The sequence below is a fragment of the Coenobita brevimanus genome, chromosome 6 (assembly GCF_032717465.1).
Source record: "Coenobita brevimanus isolate Jiangsu-jjx chromosome 6, ASM3271746v2, whole genome shotgun sequence".
Taxonomy (NCBI): Eukaryota; Metazoa; Arthropoda; class Malacostraca; order Decapoda; family Coenobitidae; genus Coenobita; species Coenobita brevimanus.
Window position 1 is genome coordinate 59,347,230 of NC_136959.1, and position 14,755 is coordinate 59,361,984.

The 14,755-nt window shown below is 41.2% G+C and overlaps 1 protein-coding gene across 1 annotated transcript; it reads left to right on the plus strand.

Moving 5' to 3' along the window:
- Positions 1-4,163: 4,163 nt before the first annotated feature.
- Positions 4,164-14,540, plus strand: LOC145402115 (ketosamine-3-kinase-like). The gene is made up of 8 exons (XM_080274236.1): positions 4,164-4,228; positions 6,465-6,621; positions 7,683-7,867; positions 8,472-8,637; positions 10,335-10,385; positions 12,508-12,649; positions 13,380-13,554; positions 14,304-14,540. The coding sequence occupies exons 2-8, from the start codon at positions 6,481-6,483 to the stop codon at positions 14,365-14,367; spliced, it is 924 nt and encodes a 307-aa protein (XP_080130362.1). The 5' UTR covers positions 4,164-4,228; positions 6,465-6,480; the 3' UTR covers positions 14,368-14,540.
- Positions 14,541-14,755: the final 215 nt, after the last annotated feature.

Below are 14,755 nucleotides of genomic sequence, written 5' to 3' on the forward strand. Positions count from 1 at the left end.
GTGTGTGTGTGTGTGTGTGTGTGTGTGTGTATGTGAGTGAGAGAGAGAGAGAGAGAGAGAGAGAGAGAGAGAGAGAGAGAGAGATTTACTACACATTGTTTGCCTGGTCGAACACCTGCGACAACAGGTGTTTACCAATATACGAATTTGTTTATCAAAGTTGTACACACTTCCGGTCGACATGAGTACAAAAAAGTGTTCATGTGTTCAGTTCCCACTGGCATGGATTTCTTAACACTTCTTCCTTAGCGATTTCTTTCGGACGTTACATAAATATCTTCTGATTAGTTTCTCATGCCATTTTTTTTTAACGTACTCTTTGGACCAATACCTCACAACATACTTAGACGGAAAGAGAAGTTAAGATGGTGGTGGTGGTGGTGGTGGTGGTGGTGATGATGATGATGATGATGATGATGATGATGATGATGATGATGATGATGATGCAAAATATATCACTGTTAACTCTATAAATCAAGTAATGTGTTCTGCATTAGTTTATTCTTGGTGCTTCACACGATTATATTCACACAAGGGAGGCCAGTCCATACTGAAAGAGTCACTGAAAGTTGTATCTAAAACCCCTGATTCCATAAGCCTCCCCTAAAATGAACATAATAGTGTGGAAGTAGCGAGAATGATTTTTTTTTTTTTTTTTTTTTTTTTTTTTTTTTTTTAGGGGGTTGGGGTTTGGAATGGAGGGGTAAAGCAGCGTGTGTGTAGCGTGTGCTTGCAGCGTGTACAGACTGTGTACGTGCAGCGTGTGTGTATCGTGTACGTGCAGCGTGTGCGTAGAGTGTGTACCGCACGCGAACGCCCGAGGGCTTCCGTTGCCCCGGGCGGCAACGTCAGGTGTTTTGTGGCCACTGGGGTAATTACGTTACTGCTCCACCCCCCCTTCTCGTCCAACCCCTCACCCTACCCTCCATCCTACCCTCCTTCCTACCCTCCTTCCTCCAGGACTTTACTGCCATCTCACCCCTCACCCTCATCGTTTCCCTCCCCTTCACCCTCACAGGACATTGTTGCCTTCCCCAACTCATTCCTTACCCTTCACCCTCACCCTTTACTCGCTAGGACACTACTACCCCTCCTTACCCTCATGAGGACACAACTAACCCTCCCCTCTTCACTCTCACTGGGATATTATTTGCCCCTCACCCATTCCCTCACCGAACCAGGACACTTTCCCCCTTCCCCTCACTCTTATGCCCTAACTATTATAGGACTCCTATTTCCTCCCTCCCCCTCCCCCTCACTGCCCTTTCCCCATAACACCGCACTCCTTCATTTTATACCCCATGTCACTGTTGGCCATTCTGTTTCACCGTTCATACAGTAGAAATGCAATCTAACTGATGCCTTCCATGATAATAGTTATAACTCCTGTCGATTCTAAATTTATCATCATCATCAACCCTACCTTATTTCACACTAATGCATGGGTTGGATGGGGTAGAAACTGTGACAGGGAAGCACACTAGCAGGACTGTTACCAGAGTGCCCAGTGAAATGGTCCTAATGTACACTCATTGTTTCAGTCCTAACACATGCATCTCCGACTTACGGGCCTAATAGTTTTTAAAACACACACACACACACACACACACACACACACACACACACACACACACACACACACACACACACACACACACACACACACACACACACACGCATGTGTGTGTGTGTGTGTGGTGCAGTGGTAACGTTCTCGCTTGCCAACTGGTGGACGGGAGTTCGCGCCTGGCTCAGGTTGCGAAAAGTTTCACTGACGAAGTAGGTGGTTACTGTCCCCCTTGAGCAAGGGGACGGGTGTGTGCGTGTGTGAAGGTCACAGCCTTGCCCCTAGATCGGACAATATGAGCTCTCAGCTCCCTTCCGGGAGGGTAAAAGGTGACGATCATGACCATCAAGTGATCCTGACCGACCCGGTGAATTACGCACGCACGCGCGCGCAGTGTTTCATAAAACCTGCGGGACAAAAACTTCTGCCAACAACCGACTTAAAAATGGTGTGCATTGCCTGTCATGTGCATTGCCAGACATTCTTCATCCATCAGTTTTCATCACTCGTAATGGCTTGCTTCTTCACGGTTCTTACTGCTCTGATTCATGTATTGGCTTATGATATCCATTCTGTATCCACTCCTGCCCAGGGGCGGACATTTAAGAGGATGCAGCAGTATCTCTCTGTCACAGCCAGGAGCAGACATTTATTTAGAGGGTGCATTATGTCCTTCCATGTATTCTCACTTTTTCTCACCCGTTCAGCGTTTCCGCGATGGCATGCTGACTCCCAAACACAGCCACACCAACAACACAAATATCCATTTACGCTCCTCACCCTACTCTCCAAAAACCATTTATGCTTATACCCGTAAGTGAACCATTGGAAAGGACTGGGTCACTTCTTCCGAGAAAGTGGTGTTCCTTGGCCCTAAGGATCATTTGCCCTTCAGGACCCACAAAACATGGTTTGAATATGCATGATGAGCGCTGTGTACAGTGTAGACACCCGTCAGTCCATGGGAACTATGGTATTGCATCGCTGATGGACGGATTTAGAACAGAAATTTGCTGTGGCTGTTTTACCCAGTGCCTGAAAAGCTGTTTCTGCACTGCTGTGGGCAGCAGAACGATGTTGTAGCTTGAGGACCAGATTTCCTTTAGGTTCACTTTTCCTCTGCGTGCTGCATCAGGGTGACCTCGTACTCAGCAAGTCCTACACCTTCAGTCACCATTCGCTCGTCAGATGCAAGCACCTTCCAGATGTTGAAGGTGATAGTTAGTGCCTTGAGGTCACGCAAGCAATTGTCCTTGTAACGCAACTGAGGCCTTTCTGTTGGCCTCCCACCAGCTATCAGTTCTCCATAAAGATGATCCTTTGGGATGCTGTCGTCTTCCGTGCAAGTTATGACAGCCAGCGCAAGTACCTCTAAGAAACGTGTGCATGGAGGAGATCCGTATCCTCTCGAGCACTGTTGGTAGGTAGCCTATCTTGTCTTTCTAGCAGACACCCAAGATATGTCTGAGGCAGTACATATAGAAGAGCTTGAGTCTTCCTCTGTGCTCTGAATGCAAGATCCATGATTCTCTGCCTTTGGTGTACGTACGCAGACCTTGTATACTGGAACTTTGGAGTGCTTTGTGAGTTTGTTGTTGGAATAAACTTTGTCAGTTTAGAGAGCAAAAATCTGCACAGTCCACATCTAGTGGTAACTTTCTGTATGCCCCTGTTGATATCAGATCAAGGGTTAGATTGTCAGAGATTTTTTTAGCATAAGTACACGAACTCAGAGACACCTTCCAGCTTAGTCTGCGACACTGCTTGATGGTGATCGTTTGACATCCAGCAACATACTTAGCGTCCAGAATCCTTATAGGATCCACAATTTGGTCCATGTTGCAACCTCAGGCTCATTTGGACGCAAACCTAGTGGACTGCAGGAACCTGGCCACATCAGCTGGTTGCTCTCAGAGATCATTTGTTATGTTTAAGAATTATCTGTTCTGTGATAGTGTGATGCATGAGGTGAGTGTGTCGGGTGTAGGAGGGGGAGGGGCTGCATTGCAGTATGAACAGTGTGCTGTGGTGCAGGGGTCTACACTGCAATGTAGACAGTGTGTTGTGGGGTGGGGAGGTTGAACTGCAGTGTGAGCTTATTGACATAGAACTTGTTTTGAACCAAGAAGACTGGTGTCACCCCACCAAACTTTCTTTCGTCTATATGGGTTAATTAACTTAATGAAGTGCGTTCTCTATCTACATTGGAATAACAGTACTGTCTAATACAGTGTGAAAGCCAGGGGCCTTGCTATATATAAATATTTTTAATGGGGTGGCTACCAAGCTCAGTTACAGGGTGGCCAGGAAAACTTCCACAGGGACCTGGAGGTATATCCTCGTAAATCGGGTGGCCAGGGCTCCCTCTCTTGATCGTGAGGGCACCTGTCCGACTACGTCATTGGTGAAGGTCATGTGTTTACATCAGTCCTAAAAATACTGGAAAATGCATTGCCAGTGACGTTAATTAATAGCTTGCTTTTGTATATTCTTGTTTGATTCAAGTATTTGGCCCTCTGGTGCGATAGGAAATGAGCACTCATTGATGTATTTACCTTACTTCACCTCTGAGGGTAAAGAAGAAGGAGAAGAAGGACGCGAGTCCAAGGTCTAATCCATACTCCAAAGGGGTTGCGTGTTTACTGTGCTGTTACTAGGCAGGTATTCATCTGGTTGGTTTAGCCATAATTTGCATTTGCCATCCATAGTTCATAGAAGTTTTCATTCAATGAAGATAAAGTAATTCAATTAACCAATTGGTTGTTTAAAGTTAACCATCTTCTAGGTTAGGCTAGTTGAGGAGTGCTTCCCTTTCACGTTTTTGCGTATTGAGTTTTGGACTCACAACGAATTGACATATCATTCGAAGTATTAATTTGAGTTCCTCATTTACAGTAACAGTAAGTCTGAACTATTTTATCTTTATAAAAGGTTGGAGAGGGTGGAAATTTTCACGATGAAATCTCGCAGTTTTTCGTTTTACACAGAGGGTTTTTGCATAGTCGAGTAGTACCATAATTTTGATTTTTTTTTTTTTTTTGATAGATACAGAGTTTTATGATCAGTTTTAGTATACTGTGGGATTTACTTTAAAACTGGAGCATTACAGCTGTTTAATTTGATGGGTTTGGGTAAGGTAAGGAAATTTTCTATCTATTCTATCTATAGCCCGACGCCCTAATCCCGCAAAGGGTGGCCGCAGACAAAACGCCTCCAAGTCACTCTGTCACCCACCATTTGACTCCCCTCCCCCCAACTCACCCCCCCCTCCCTCATATACCTCTCAACTCCATCCCTCCACCTCATTTTGAGGTTAATATTTAGTATGCCATAGCACTAAATTTTTAAGAATGTCAGGAACAAATTAATTTCACAGTTTTGAGTCAATTATCGTCTGTGATGTTTCTTCCACAAATAAGAAGTGAGTGAGATATTTAGGGGTTTTATTGAGTGTCTGTGTTTGCGGTGTTTTACGTTCTGTCCATTAAAAGCAATGCTTTTTCTTTTTTTTCTTCCTTTTTTTTTTTTGTGCATTATGGTCTTAGGTGGTGTATGTCATTACTGTCAGTGGTGGACTGTGTCCCTAATTTCAGCCAATCAGAGGGTCGTAAGTGGTCCTCTCATGTTTTCCTATATTAAATCAGTCAAGATTAACCCCCTGTTTGGTAGATGCATTGCACCTGTAGCTGACAGCTGGATTTTGGCCTTGATTAGACTCAAATTACACGGGCCTAGGTTAGATCAAGTGGTGTTTAGGTAGGTTAATGCATAAAATTATTCATAATTCACCTTTTTTTTTTGTTTTTTTTTTCCCCACAAGAAAAAAACCTAGGCTGGAAAACACTCGTTTCAGAGGTAGGGTCAGCAGGTGTAAAACTCGGAAACTAGTGATTTACAATAGATTTTGGGGTCAGATTCTTTCAGAACATAAAAGCACCACGGGAAAGCCAAATTTCATCTTCAGAATCTGGTGTTATGGCTTTGTAAACATTTACCCAATTGATGCTTTTTTTTTTCTTTGTTCTTTTTTTTTTTGGGGGGGGGAAGGGCAGGGTGGCTCAGTGGTAGAGTGCTTGACTCAAGATTGCATGGCTGAGAGTTCGCGCCCCACCCAGAGGCATCACTGCTGGGAGAGGTAGCGCTGTCCCGTCACCAAACAGGGCTAGGCTGTATTATCCGTCAAGGTCTAGCTGGGGGGGAATAATTCTCTAATCCTTTTTTTGGGGGGGTGGGGGACATGTTGTGTGTTGGAGGTGGGGTTGGAGCTAGCTTTGTGGCTATGGTAAGGAGTGGTTGAAGGAAGTTCAGGGAGATGTTGCCTCTTCTGACATCGAGAGGATTCTCCTTGTCATGTGTAAGGAGCGTAATGTTGTAATGGTAGTGAGACCTGTGCAGTAAAGTCTATCTGTCTATCTATTGCCAGACGCCATAATCCTGTAAGGGGTGGTCATTTGACTTTGAGTTAGTAAAAGGATATTTGTAGGCTCAGACATACAGAAATGACAATGATTAGATGGATGTCTAGTGCATCCTTGAATGCGACGCCTGAGGGGCTATGATTCCATTTGGAGGAGTTGAGAGAAAGGATGGGACTGCAATGTTTTGGTGTTGTGGTGAAGAGGGGTAGATGGAGTTGGTTTGGACGTGTTGAGAGGATGAAGGATGACGGTTGGGTGTGGAAGGTGAGAAGTGTGAATGTTGGGTGGGGTTGCAAGAGGCAGTCCAAAAAAGACATGAGATGAGGTCATAGAGTGTGAGCTCGAATAAAGGACTGAATAGGGAAGCTGCCAGAGACTGAGCTGCATGAAGAGCCACCATTAGGTGACCAAGGTCGATACTTGTAAGCATGTTGGAGCCTTTATAAAGATATATGACAAAGTTAAAATTCCATTTTCAGGATCAAAGATTCCTTCATGTTGGCCGCTATAAAAGAAGCTCTTGGAACTAGCCGGCTGGAAGGCACTGGGAGAGGAGGTGGTGGATGCATAAGTGAAGGGGAGGTGTACAAGACTGATACTGGAAAAGTGTTTTTGAAAAGAAATGGAAAAGGTGGGGTAAGTTAAGCCTGTAGATGCTATTGTACTGTGGTTTAAGCTAAGAGATTTACTCATCAGTATCATCATCTGCCTGAGATAGTCATCTGTAGGATGAAACTTCCTCCCATCGTGTTTGGTAGGAGATGATAGGTGACCTTCATTTCTGGGAAGCAGCTACCACCATGTAAACTGTGTGGGGCTAAAAGCCTGGTAGCTGATATTATTCAATACTGTACTCTCATGCAAGGAGCTTAAAATAGTTCGGGCAAAGGCTGCTACAGTGCACGTGTATCTTTTATAATGGTACTCAGTTACAGTATGTGCTTTCAGGTAAGCTGATCTCATTAATATTGCATGTCAGCCAGTGTAAGGGAAGGAAAACTCAAAATTCATACCAGTAAAACTTGGCAACAGTAAGGGCATATGGCTATTTAAAAAAAAAAAAAAAAAATGCTACTTGGTGGTGGTTTACTGGCAGTGCTGGTGCCACGTGGCACTTAGTATCACTGCTTTTGCCATCAGTGGGTGGAAAAAAAGAAAAGAAAAAAAAGAAGAAGAAGAAGACTTACTTTACCCCCTCTTTTAACAGGTATTGATGTAAAATATAAGAATCAACAATCTCTACAGTATTGCCGTAAACTTATTTACTGCTGTCATTAAACCATGAGAAGGTGATTATTATCCTAGTATTAACATCAACGTTGGGTCTAGTCAGTACTTGGATGGGTGACTGCCTGGGAACACCAGATGCTGTTGGCATCCCTACGTGTCAAGTGGTGTTGGTGGAGGATTAGTGCCCCTCCCTGTAAAACAATTAACTCTAAGCCGTTGGCCACCCCGTTTGGGATACATGGCGTCTGGCAATGAATGAATGAGTGAATTAACATCAGCCTTTCCTCAGCTGCCTAACATTCTTTTGCTGATTCTCTCTCTCTCTCTCTCTCTCTCTCTCTCTCTCTCTCTCTCTCATTCTTCATAGAAGGACATATCGTAAGTGTGAACTAGACTTGGTAGAAAGTACAGTACTGTACTTAGTAGGCGAAATTTGACTCTGACCGATACGTTACCATTATTCATAGGCACGGGAGATGTTTGATGGAGAGTATGCAAGCCTTCAGGCAATTGAGGAAACCGGAACCGTCAAAGTGCCACACCCATTAGTAGTGGTGGACAACCCAGCTGGTGGTGCAGTTTTGGTCATGGAGTATATAGACATGCATGGACTCAATCGCCATGCAGGTGCCCTCGGATCCCTTCTTGCTCGGTAAATTATTGTACCTACCTCCTTGCATGAAGCTGATTTCACTGGCATTTTAATTCATCAGTACAATGACAGTCATCATCATCATCATCATCATCATCATCATCATCATCATTTCGTTGGGCACTTAGTAGGAAGTTATTGTACTTGAATTTCTCTCATTTTCTTGTTTCTGAACTCATATATATTTTTTTTTTATATAGGATTATGATGATGATGATGATGATGATGAGGAGGAGGAGGAGAGGATAATGGACATTCTGCTTAGAGGACATCAAGTCTCATGCTTGTAGGGAAAATACTGAACTGGATTGATTCCTTTAGGAGGTGTAAAAATTGTTGAATTGGTTTTGGAAATCCAGTGTTAATTGTTTAATATCATAGTACAGTTACTGGAAAACTTTAGTGTGCTTTAGCCAGTTTGTGCTTAATGTAAGGTACTGTGTTTGTAAAGTTTACTGAAGAATGAGTAAAATATTCACAGGTTCAGGTACCTTACTGTTCTCCCTCATGTTTTCGTGGAAGAGGTATTCATCATTTATACATGTTAGTGAAGGTAATATTTACTTGGGCATGTAACTGTACAGTACTTTCTTTTGTTTTCCAGGATGCACCTTCATAATTTAGAGGCAGAACAAAAAGAAGCAGGTGAACAGAGTCGTGTGGGTCAGGCAGAGAAGGGCAGCTGTAAATATGTATCTCAGTTTGGCTTTCCTGCCACTACCTGTTGTGGGTATATACCTCAAGACAATACTTGGTGTGATGACTGGGTGGTAAGTCTAATGCCTGTATTCTCGTTTATTAACCTCATAGAACCAACTGACAGTTATTAAATTTCTTGATGTTAGCCCCCCAAATTGATTAAACTTAGGAATGGTCACTCATACTGAAGGAGTTTATTAATGGTGTATCTAACCCTTTCATTTAGAAAAGTCTGTCTCCTGCTGAATAAAGTCATAAGGAGATAGCAAGAATAAAATGAAAAAGACATCCCAAGCCTTAGTAGGCTAAGGAGGCTTTGTAGCACCTCTTCCATAGTGTGTGTGTATGTTTATATACAACCAGTTGATATTATTTTGTACATTATTTATGTAGGTTGTGGTTGTATTAGAATGATTTGAATAACACAGAAGAGAATAGCAAGTCGTAGTAAGAAAACTAAATTGTGCAGGAAGAGGTGTTATGGGGCTTCTTTAACTGATGGGAACACTGTACAGGTCAATGTGTTTGGAAGTCCTGTGACTGCTTGACTCTTATGTTTTGTATTCTGTTATTGCTACCATCAGACAGTTTTATTGAGCTTTGGCAAGACTTTTCAAACTAGAAGTTGGATATAGCTAACATTAACCTCCTCACTTGTAGAGGTCTAGTCTAAGTTGATTTAAATCTTACGTTACTAGCAGGAGTAAAATACAGAAAGTCCATTGCGAATTGAAGGGGTTAATGGCCTTAGTGCAACAGTTTTGTCTAACCCTCTGAGGATGGGTTGTTTTCCTGACTAGCCATTAGTTTTAACCAGGCTGACCCATGTAAGTTTGAAACAATAACTTTCAAAATCTATTTATGCATATATGTAAGGATCCCAGTCAGTCTTTGTGGGTTATTTGATACCTGTGTGTGATGAAGGGGAAACTGCTGGATGATATGGTTGCCATATCCATGCCATGCCACTACTGCACAGTACAAATGAGTGAGTAGGGTTTCCAATCTCCTGTCATAAAGACTTTGTAGTTACTTGTAGAGAAGTATATTTTAGACTTGTGGTCGAGCGGCTTTTATATCTTGTAGTAGTTTCCCCAAGAGATATGTTTTTCAAATCGATATAAATGAGTTATTGGTTGATATTGTTAATGTTTTGTCTTGGAAATATTAAACAGGTATAATAGTATAAGTCCTGGGTAGCTACCTCCCTGTCTCGCTATCTCTCTCTCTCTCTCTGTTCTAAGGCTAATCTCCGTCTCGACCTCTCTCTAGGGTCGCTTGTCTCCTTCTAAACTCTCTTTCCTAAAATCTGGTGTAGTAGGGTGTGTGTGTCACGTATGTTCCTCATGGCAACAGAACTTTCTCACGAGAGGACTGCTGACAGCTAACTGCATCATCTCCTTACTGGCCGCTGTCGTCAGCTTTCCTCCGTGTAAGCGTTTAGCGCTGCTCGCTTCTCGCAAACACAACACCTTCTCATCATTTGACTTCCTGCTTCTATCTGTCTCTCTATCTATCTATTTATCTATCTATCTAGTATGATTTGCAATTATAATATGGAGACCTACCACACTCCTTTCCCAGTGCCACTCTGTTTTCCTATCATGACGTACATGGATTACTTGGGCAGTATTTTTTTTTCTTCTTTACCCCAAGAGATATGTCTTTCAAATCGATATAAATGAGTTATTGGTTGATATTGTTAATGTTTTGCTTGCTGTATGTTAGTAAATAGTATACTGTATGTGACTTGTATGTTTTTTTGCAGGTCTTTTATACAAGGAAACTTCAGCAGCAGCTAACATTGATTGAGAAAGAGGTAAGTGATTCACATTTTGCAGTGCTGGTTCATTAATTATTATTGTTAAATGCATACTTTTGAAATCTGAGCACTGTGTCTAGTAGGCACCAATGAAAGAAATAATTTCTTTCCAGAAAATCTAAAGTATATTTTCTTGTTTTCTGGTTCCAGCATCACCCAGTCCATAGGTGAGAAAGTTTGTCAGGATGATAGTGATTATAAAAGATACTGAAAAATTACAATATTGAATCCATCCATCCATCCATCAATCCTACATTGTCCCATGAGGAGCGTAGGAGCCTGGGACTAGGCAGTTGGTCCCAACATTCGAGATGAGATTGAACAATATTGAATATGCAGCAGTAATGAGTGAACTCATGAGAAGGGGGAGATCAAAAGTGTGAAATTACTACAAGCAGCTTTAAGTAAAATTTATGTAATACTGTACAGCACAACTTTTCAGACACTTATGACTCAAGTCTATCTATTCTATTTATTGCCAGACACCATAATCCCGTAAGGGGTGGCCATTTGACTGAGTTATTGGTTTTACTGGGAGGGGCACTAACCCTCCACCAACCCACTTGCTGACACGTACTCAAGTGCTGTTGCTAAAAATTATCATAAAGGTATTTAATAGATGATTAATCATTCAAATGAAAAACAACCTTGCTGGGTGTTACTGGTAAGTAAGATACTGTTATATAAAGTACGGTAAACTCTCAGTTACCTGTTGTTGCAATATCCTACCCAACGCAATATCTGACGCTGCTGGCTTGGCTCTGTTAAAGCAATATCTGGCAAAATTATGCAACATCCATTGCTGAAACAGGATGTAATCGACGGTTCTGTGCAATATTTGGTGTCGAGGTGTACAAACTGGCTTGTAGGCGGTAGCCAACCAATGCCCAGGAAAACCCTGAAACGTGCCTTTACGGGAGTGGCTCACCTGGCACGGTGAGCATACCCCCACGCACTCATTCTCATCCATGGATCTTGTACAGTAAAGACGTGTCTGTGTGCTGAGCCTTTCTGACCACACGGTCGCGAAACCCTTGTGCTGTGACTAACTCTGTGGCGTCCTATGCTCGTTGTTGCTGATCTTATGGCCTGTCAGTGCTCATGTCCTAGAGTTCTACTGTGATTTCGAAATTATGACTGCACGTGGTGCAGTATAGCACAGTACTGCACAATGTACTGCTCGGCCCTCCATCAATGCCAACACTTGTTGAGCACATTCAGCAGTAGACAATGTATTGTATTACTGTACTGTATCATTAATGTATTTAATGCGTAGTTTTCATCTTTTACTCATGGAAAAGTTTGTAGGATAGAGGGTCGAGACAGGTAGTAAGACAGTATCTGGCTCATTGTTGAATGTTCAGCCAGTGGGGTGGTACTAAGCAATATCTGGTGTTTTACTTTATTCAGCATAGGGCTTGGCTGGCTTACAACAGGTAATTGAGAGTTTATTGTATCACGAGTCTGAAATATTTTCTGACAGACATATACAGTCTTGCTATTTTCTTTTATTTGGAGTCAGAAATTATGTATGAACATGTTAGTCCCGTGTTTTTGTCCGTAGATTTTTTTTTTTTTTTCCTTAAGTATTCTTTACGCTGTTTTTTACTGGAAAGGATGAATATCAGTATTTTAGAGTTCATTTGTCATCATTGAGTTTGGAATTACTTAGACATAAATGTACTTTGTTAAAATCAGCAGAAAAATTTAAGTTATTATTTATTGTGTATTGACTCTGTGTATATGAAATAAAGTTCTCCCTGGATCATTACTGTAAATATTCCTGAGTCACAAGACCCTACTGTGTTAACCAGATGCCAGTGGTGTCACCACATGTGTAGCAGTTTTTTTGTACTTGGCCAAAATAGATACAGTCAACAACTGAGAAAAAAAGTGTTGAAGTGTTCAGGAGCTGCATGATGGGTGTGGGTTTAGGGATAACTGTGATAGTAATACTATATTAGTGTAGTTTGACAATTGACAGGCTGCTGTGTAGATTTCTTCTGTAAACATGAGAGTAAACTGTCTTCCAAGGATACAGTGGCTTTGTGTATCAGGGAGATGTTGCATTTGTGTTGAGGGTGCCATCAAGATTTGTCAAGTTTTTTATTAATTGCAGTACCAAGACAGAGAGGCCCGAGAACTATGGTCTCATCTACAACTGAAGATTCCTCAGTTCTTCAGTGGTATTGAGGTCAGACCATCACTCCTTCATGGCGACTTATGGAGTGGTAATGCAGCAGAAACAAGAGAAGGCCCAGGTATAGTAACTGGTGTATGTGGTACTGAGAGTCATATTAACCACTTGAATGCTAGTGATGTGCTCATCAGTTTACACTTGCTGATACCCAGTGATTTGTGTAGATTAGAAAAAGCCACATTTATTGAAGGGGGACGTATATACTAAGGCTATATCTAACCTATCTAGTTTGAATGCCTATCCAGAGATGAATAAAATAATTAAGAGATGGCAAGAATGTAATGAAAAGATATCTCAGACAGAATGGATTTATGTGGACATAACATTATAAGATACAGTAAGATGCCTTTCAACCAGACAAACTCAGCCATAGCCGTATCATTACAGTAATCCTTCTCCACCTACGGGAAAAACCCTGTGGTTGGAGAAACCATTGTTGGTTGGTACTAAGCAACTTCTAAAGGAAAAAAACAGAGTTATTTGAAGTGAATCAATGGTAACATGTGGTGACAACCATCAGACAGTAAGTGTCAAGGTCTGGAAAGGTCTGGTGAAAGTTGGTTTGTCTAATATAGATTCAACCAGTGCATGGTATATTCCTGTTCGCCAGCATCATATAAGAATTGAGTGTATAATGCTGTACATATATCAGTTGAACTAAGTGTTTACTTGTAAAATGCAGTAGATTTAATCTCAGTAATGGTACCGGTACTTATCTCAGTTCAGTTTCAAAAACTCCCATTTGAGTTGTAATGTTTGCCATGGAAATCTGTAGTCTGTTTAATTTTCAGTTGTGTTTGATCCTGCTTCATGTTATGGGCACCATGAATTTGATCTCTCCATTGCTGCAATGTTTGGTGGGTTTAGCCGAAGGTTCTGGGATGAATATCACAGCATCATACCCAAGGCACAAGGCTTTAACAACAGGCTTAAATTGTACAAGCTCTTCCATAATATTAACCATTGGTGAGTGTTTCATTTTTAAGTATACAGTACAGTATACTGCTTTGCCAGCATGGATTATTTAGCTTTTTCATAACAGTAACCTTCCATTGTAAATGAATGCCCAGTACACATAGTATTCACATACTGTATATGGTTGTCAAAAATAACTATATTAATCTCCTGTATGCCCTTAAAGTACTTTTACAGTTGTATAGGTAATTAGATTTACATGATGATGATGATGATGATGATGATGATGATGATAAGTTTGCTTAGATGGTATGGTCATTATCAAGAGGATAGATACAAAGAGGGTAATGATAAATAAAATAATGTGAGAGAATTTGGAAGTTGGAGGAGGCATAGCATATTAGGAAGAACAGACTAATTATGGTAAATGAATAGTGGGAGACAAATAAGGAAACTGAAGAAGCAAAAAAATATGACAAGGTGTAGAATTAGGTGGGTGGGGTATGTCTAGAGTTTTAACCCGATTAGTCAGTGGAATGGCTGTTCCACAGGTCTTTGAGAATCGCATTGAAAATATGAGTTTGTGTGAGGTGAAGCCATAATTTTGAAAGCTTGACTGGTGAATAAATGATATATGGTCCATTTCACAGGACTTACAATTGATTAATCTCCTATTTCTGTGCTTTTTCAGTCTTAGTCTGGATTTAACCACCTCTATCATATTAACTACTGTAGTGAGAATTTGAATTATGATGATGACAGTGGTGATATTTCCATTGTTTTTATTATTTTCTTTCCAGGAATCACTTTGGAACTGGATATCGCAGTGGCAGTCTTCACCTGATGAGGGAATTGTGTAGGTAGAAATATTCAGTCCAAGATTTTTTTTGTTGGTTTTATGAAGGAATGTTGTTTTTCAAATCAGGTATCAAGTTCAGTAAACCCTCATAGCTGTGATATACTCTTATTGTAGTGTACATTCTTCATCTTAACCTTTCCAGGTCAGTAATGTATTTTATTGATTTATTCTTGTTGTCTCCAGAGAATTATATTTAGCTTTGGAAAGGTCTTTATTTAACAAAAGGATGCATGAAGGCAATATCGAACCTCTTCAGTTCGGAATGTCTGTCGAAAACTGAATAAAACCGTCTAGGTATAGCAAGAAATAAATGAAAAATACGTCATTGGATTGAGGGAGGTAATGAAGTACCTATGCATAATTTGTGGATTTGATAAAAAACTATTAAAAATC

What these genes read in the sequence shown, in the direction of transcription:
- LOC145402115 (XM_080274236.1), top strand. Translation starts at nt 6,481, where the DNA reads ATGTTGGCCGCTATAAAAGAAGCTCTTGGAACTAGCCGGCTGGAAGGC. An exon ending in CTCGGATCCCTTCTTGCTCG is followed by an intron (nt 7,868 to 8,471) that starts GTAAATTATTGT and finishes TTTGTTTTCCAG; the next exon opens with GATGCACCTTCATAATTTAG. An exon ending in TTCCATAATATTAACCATTG is followed by an intron (nt 13,555 to 14,303) that starts GTGAGTGTTTCA and finishes TTTTCTTTCCAG; the next exon opens with GAATCACTTTGGAACTGGAT.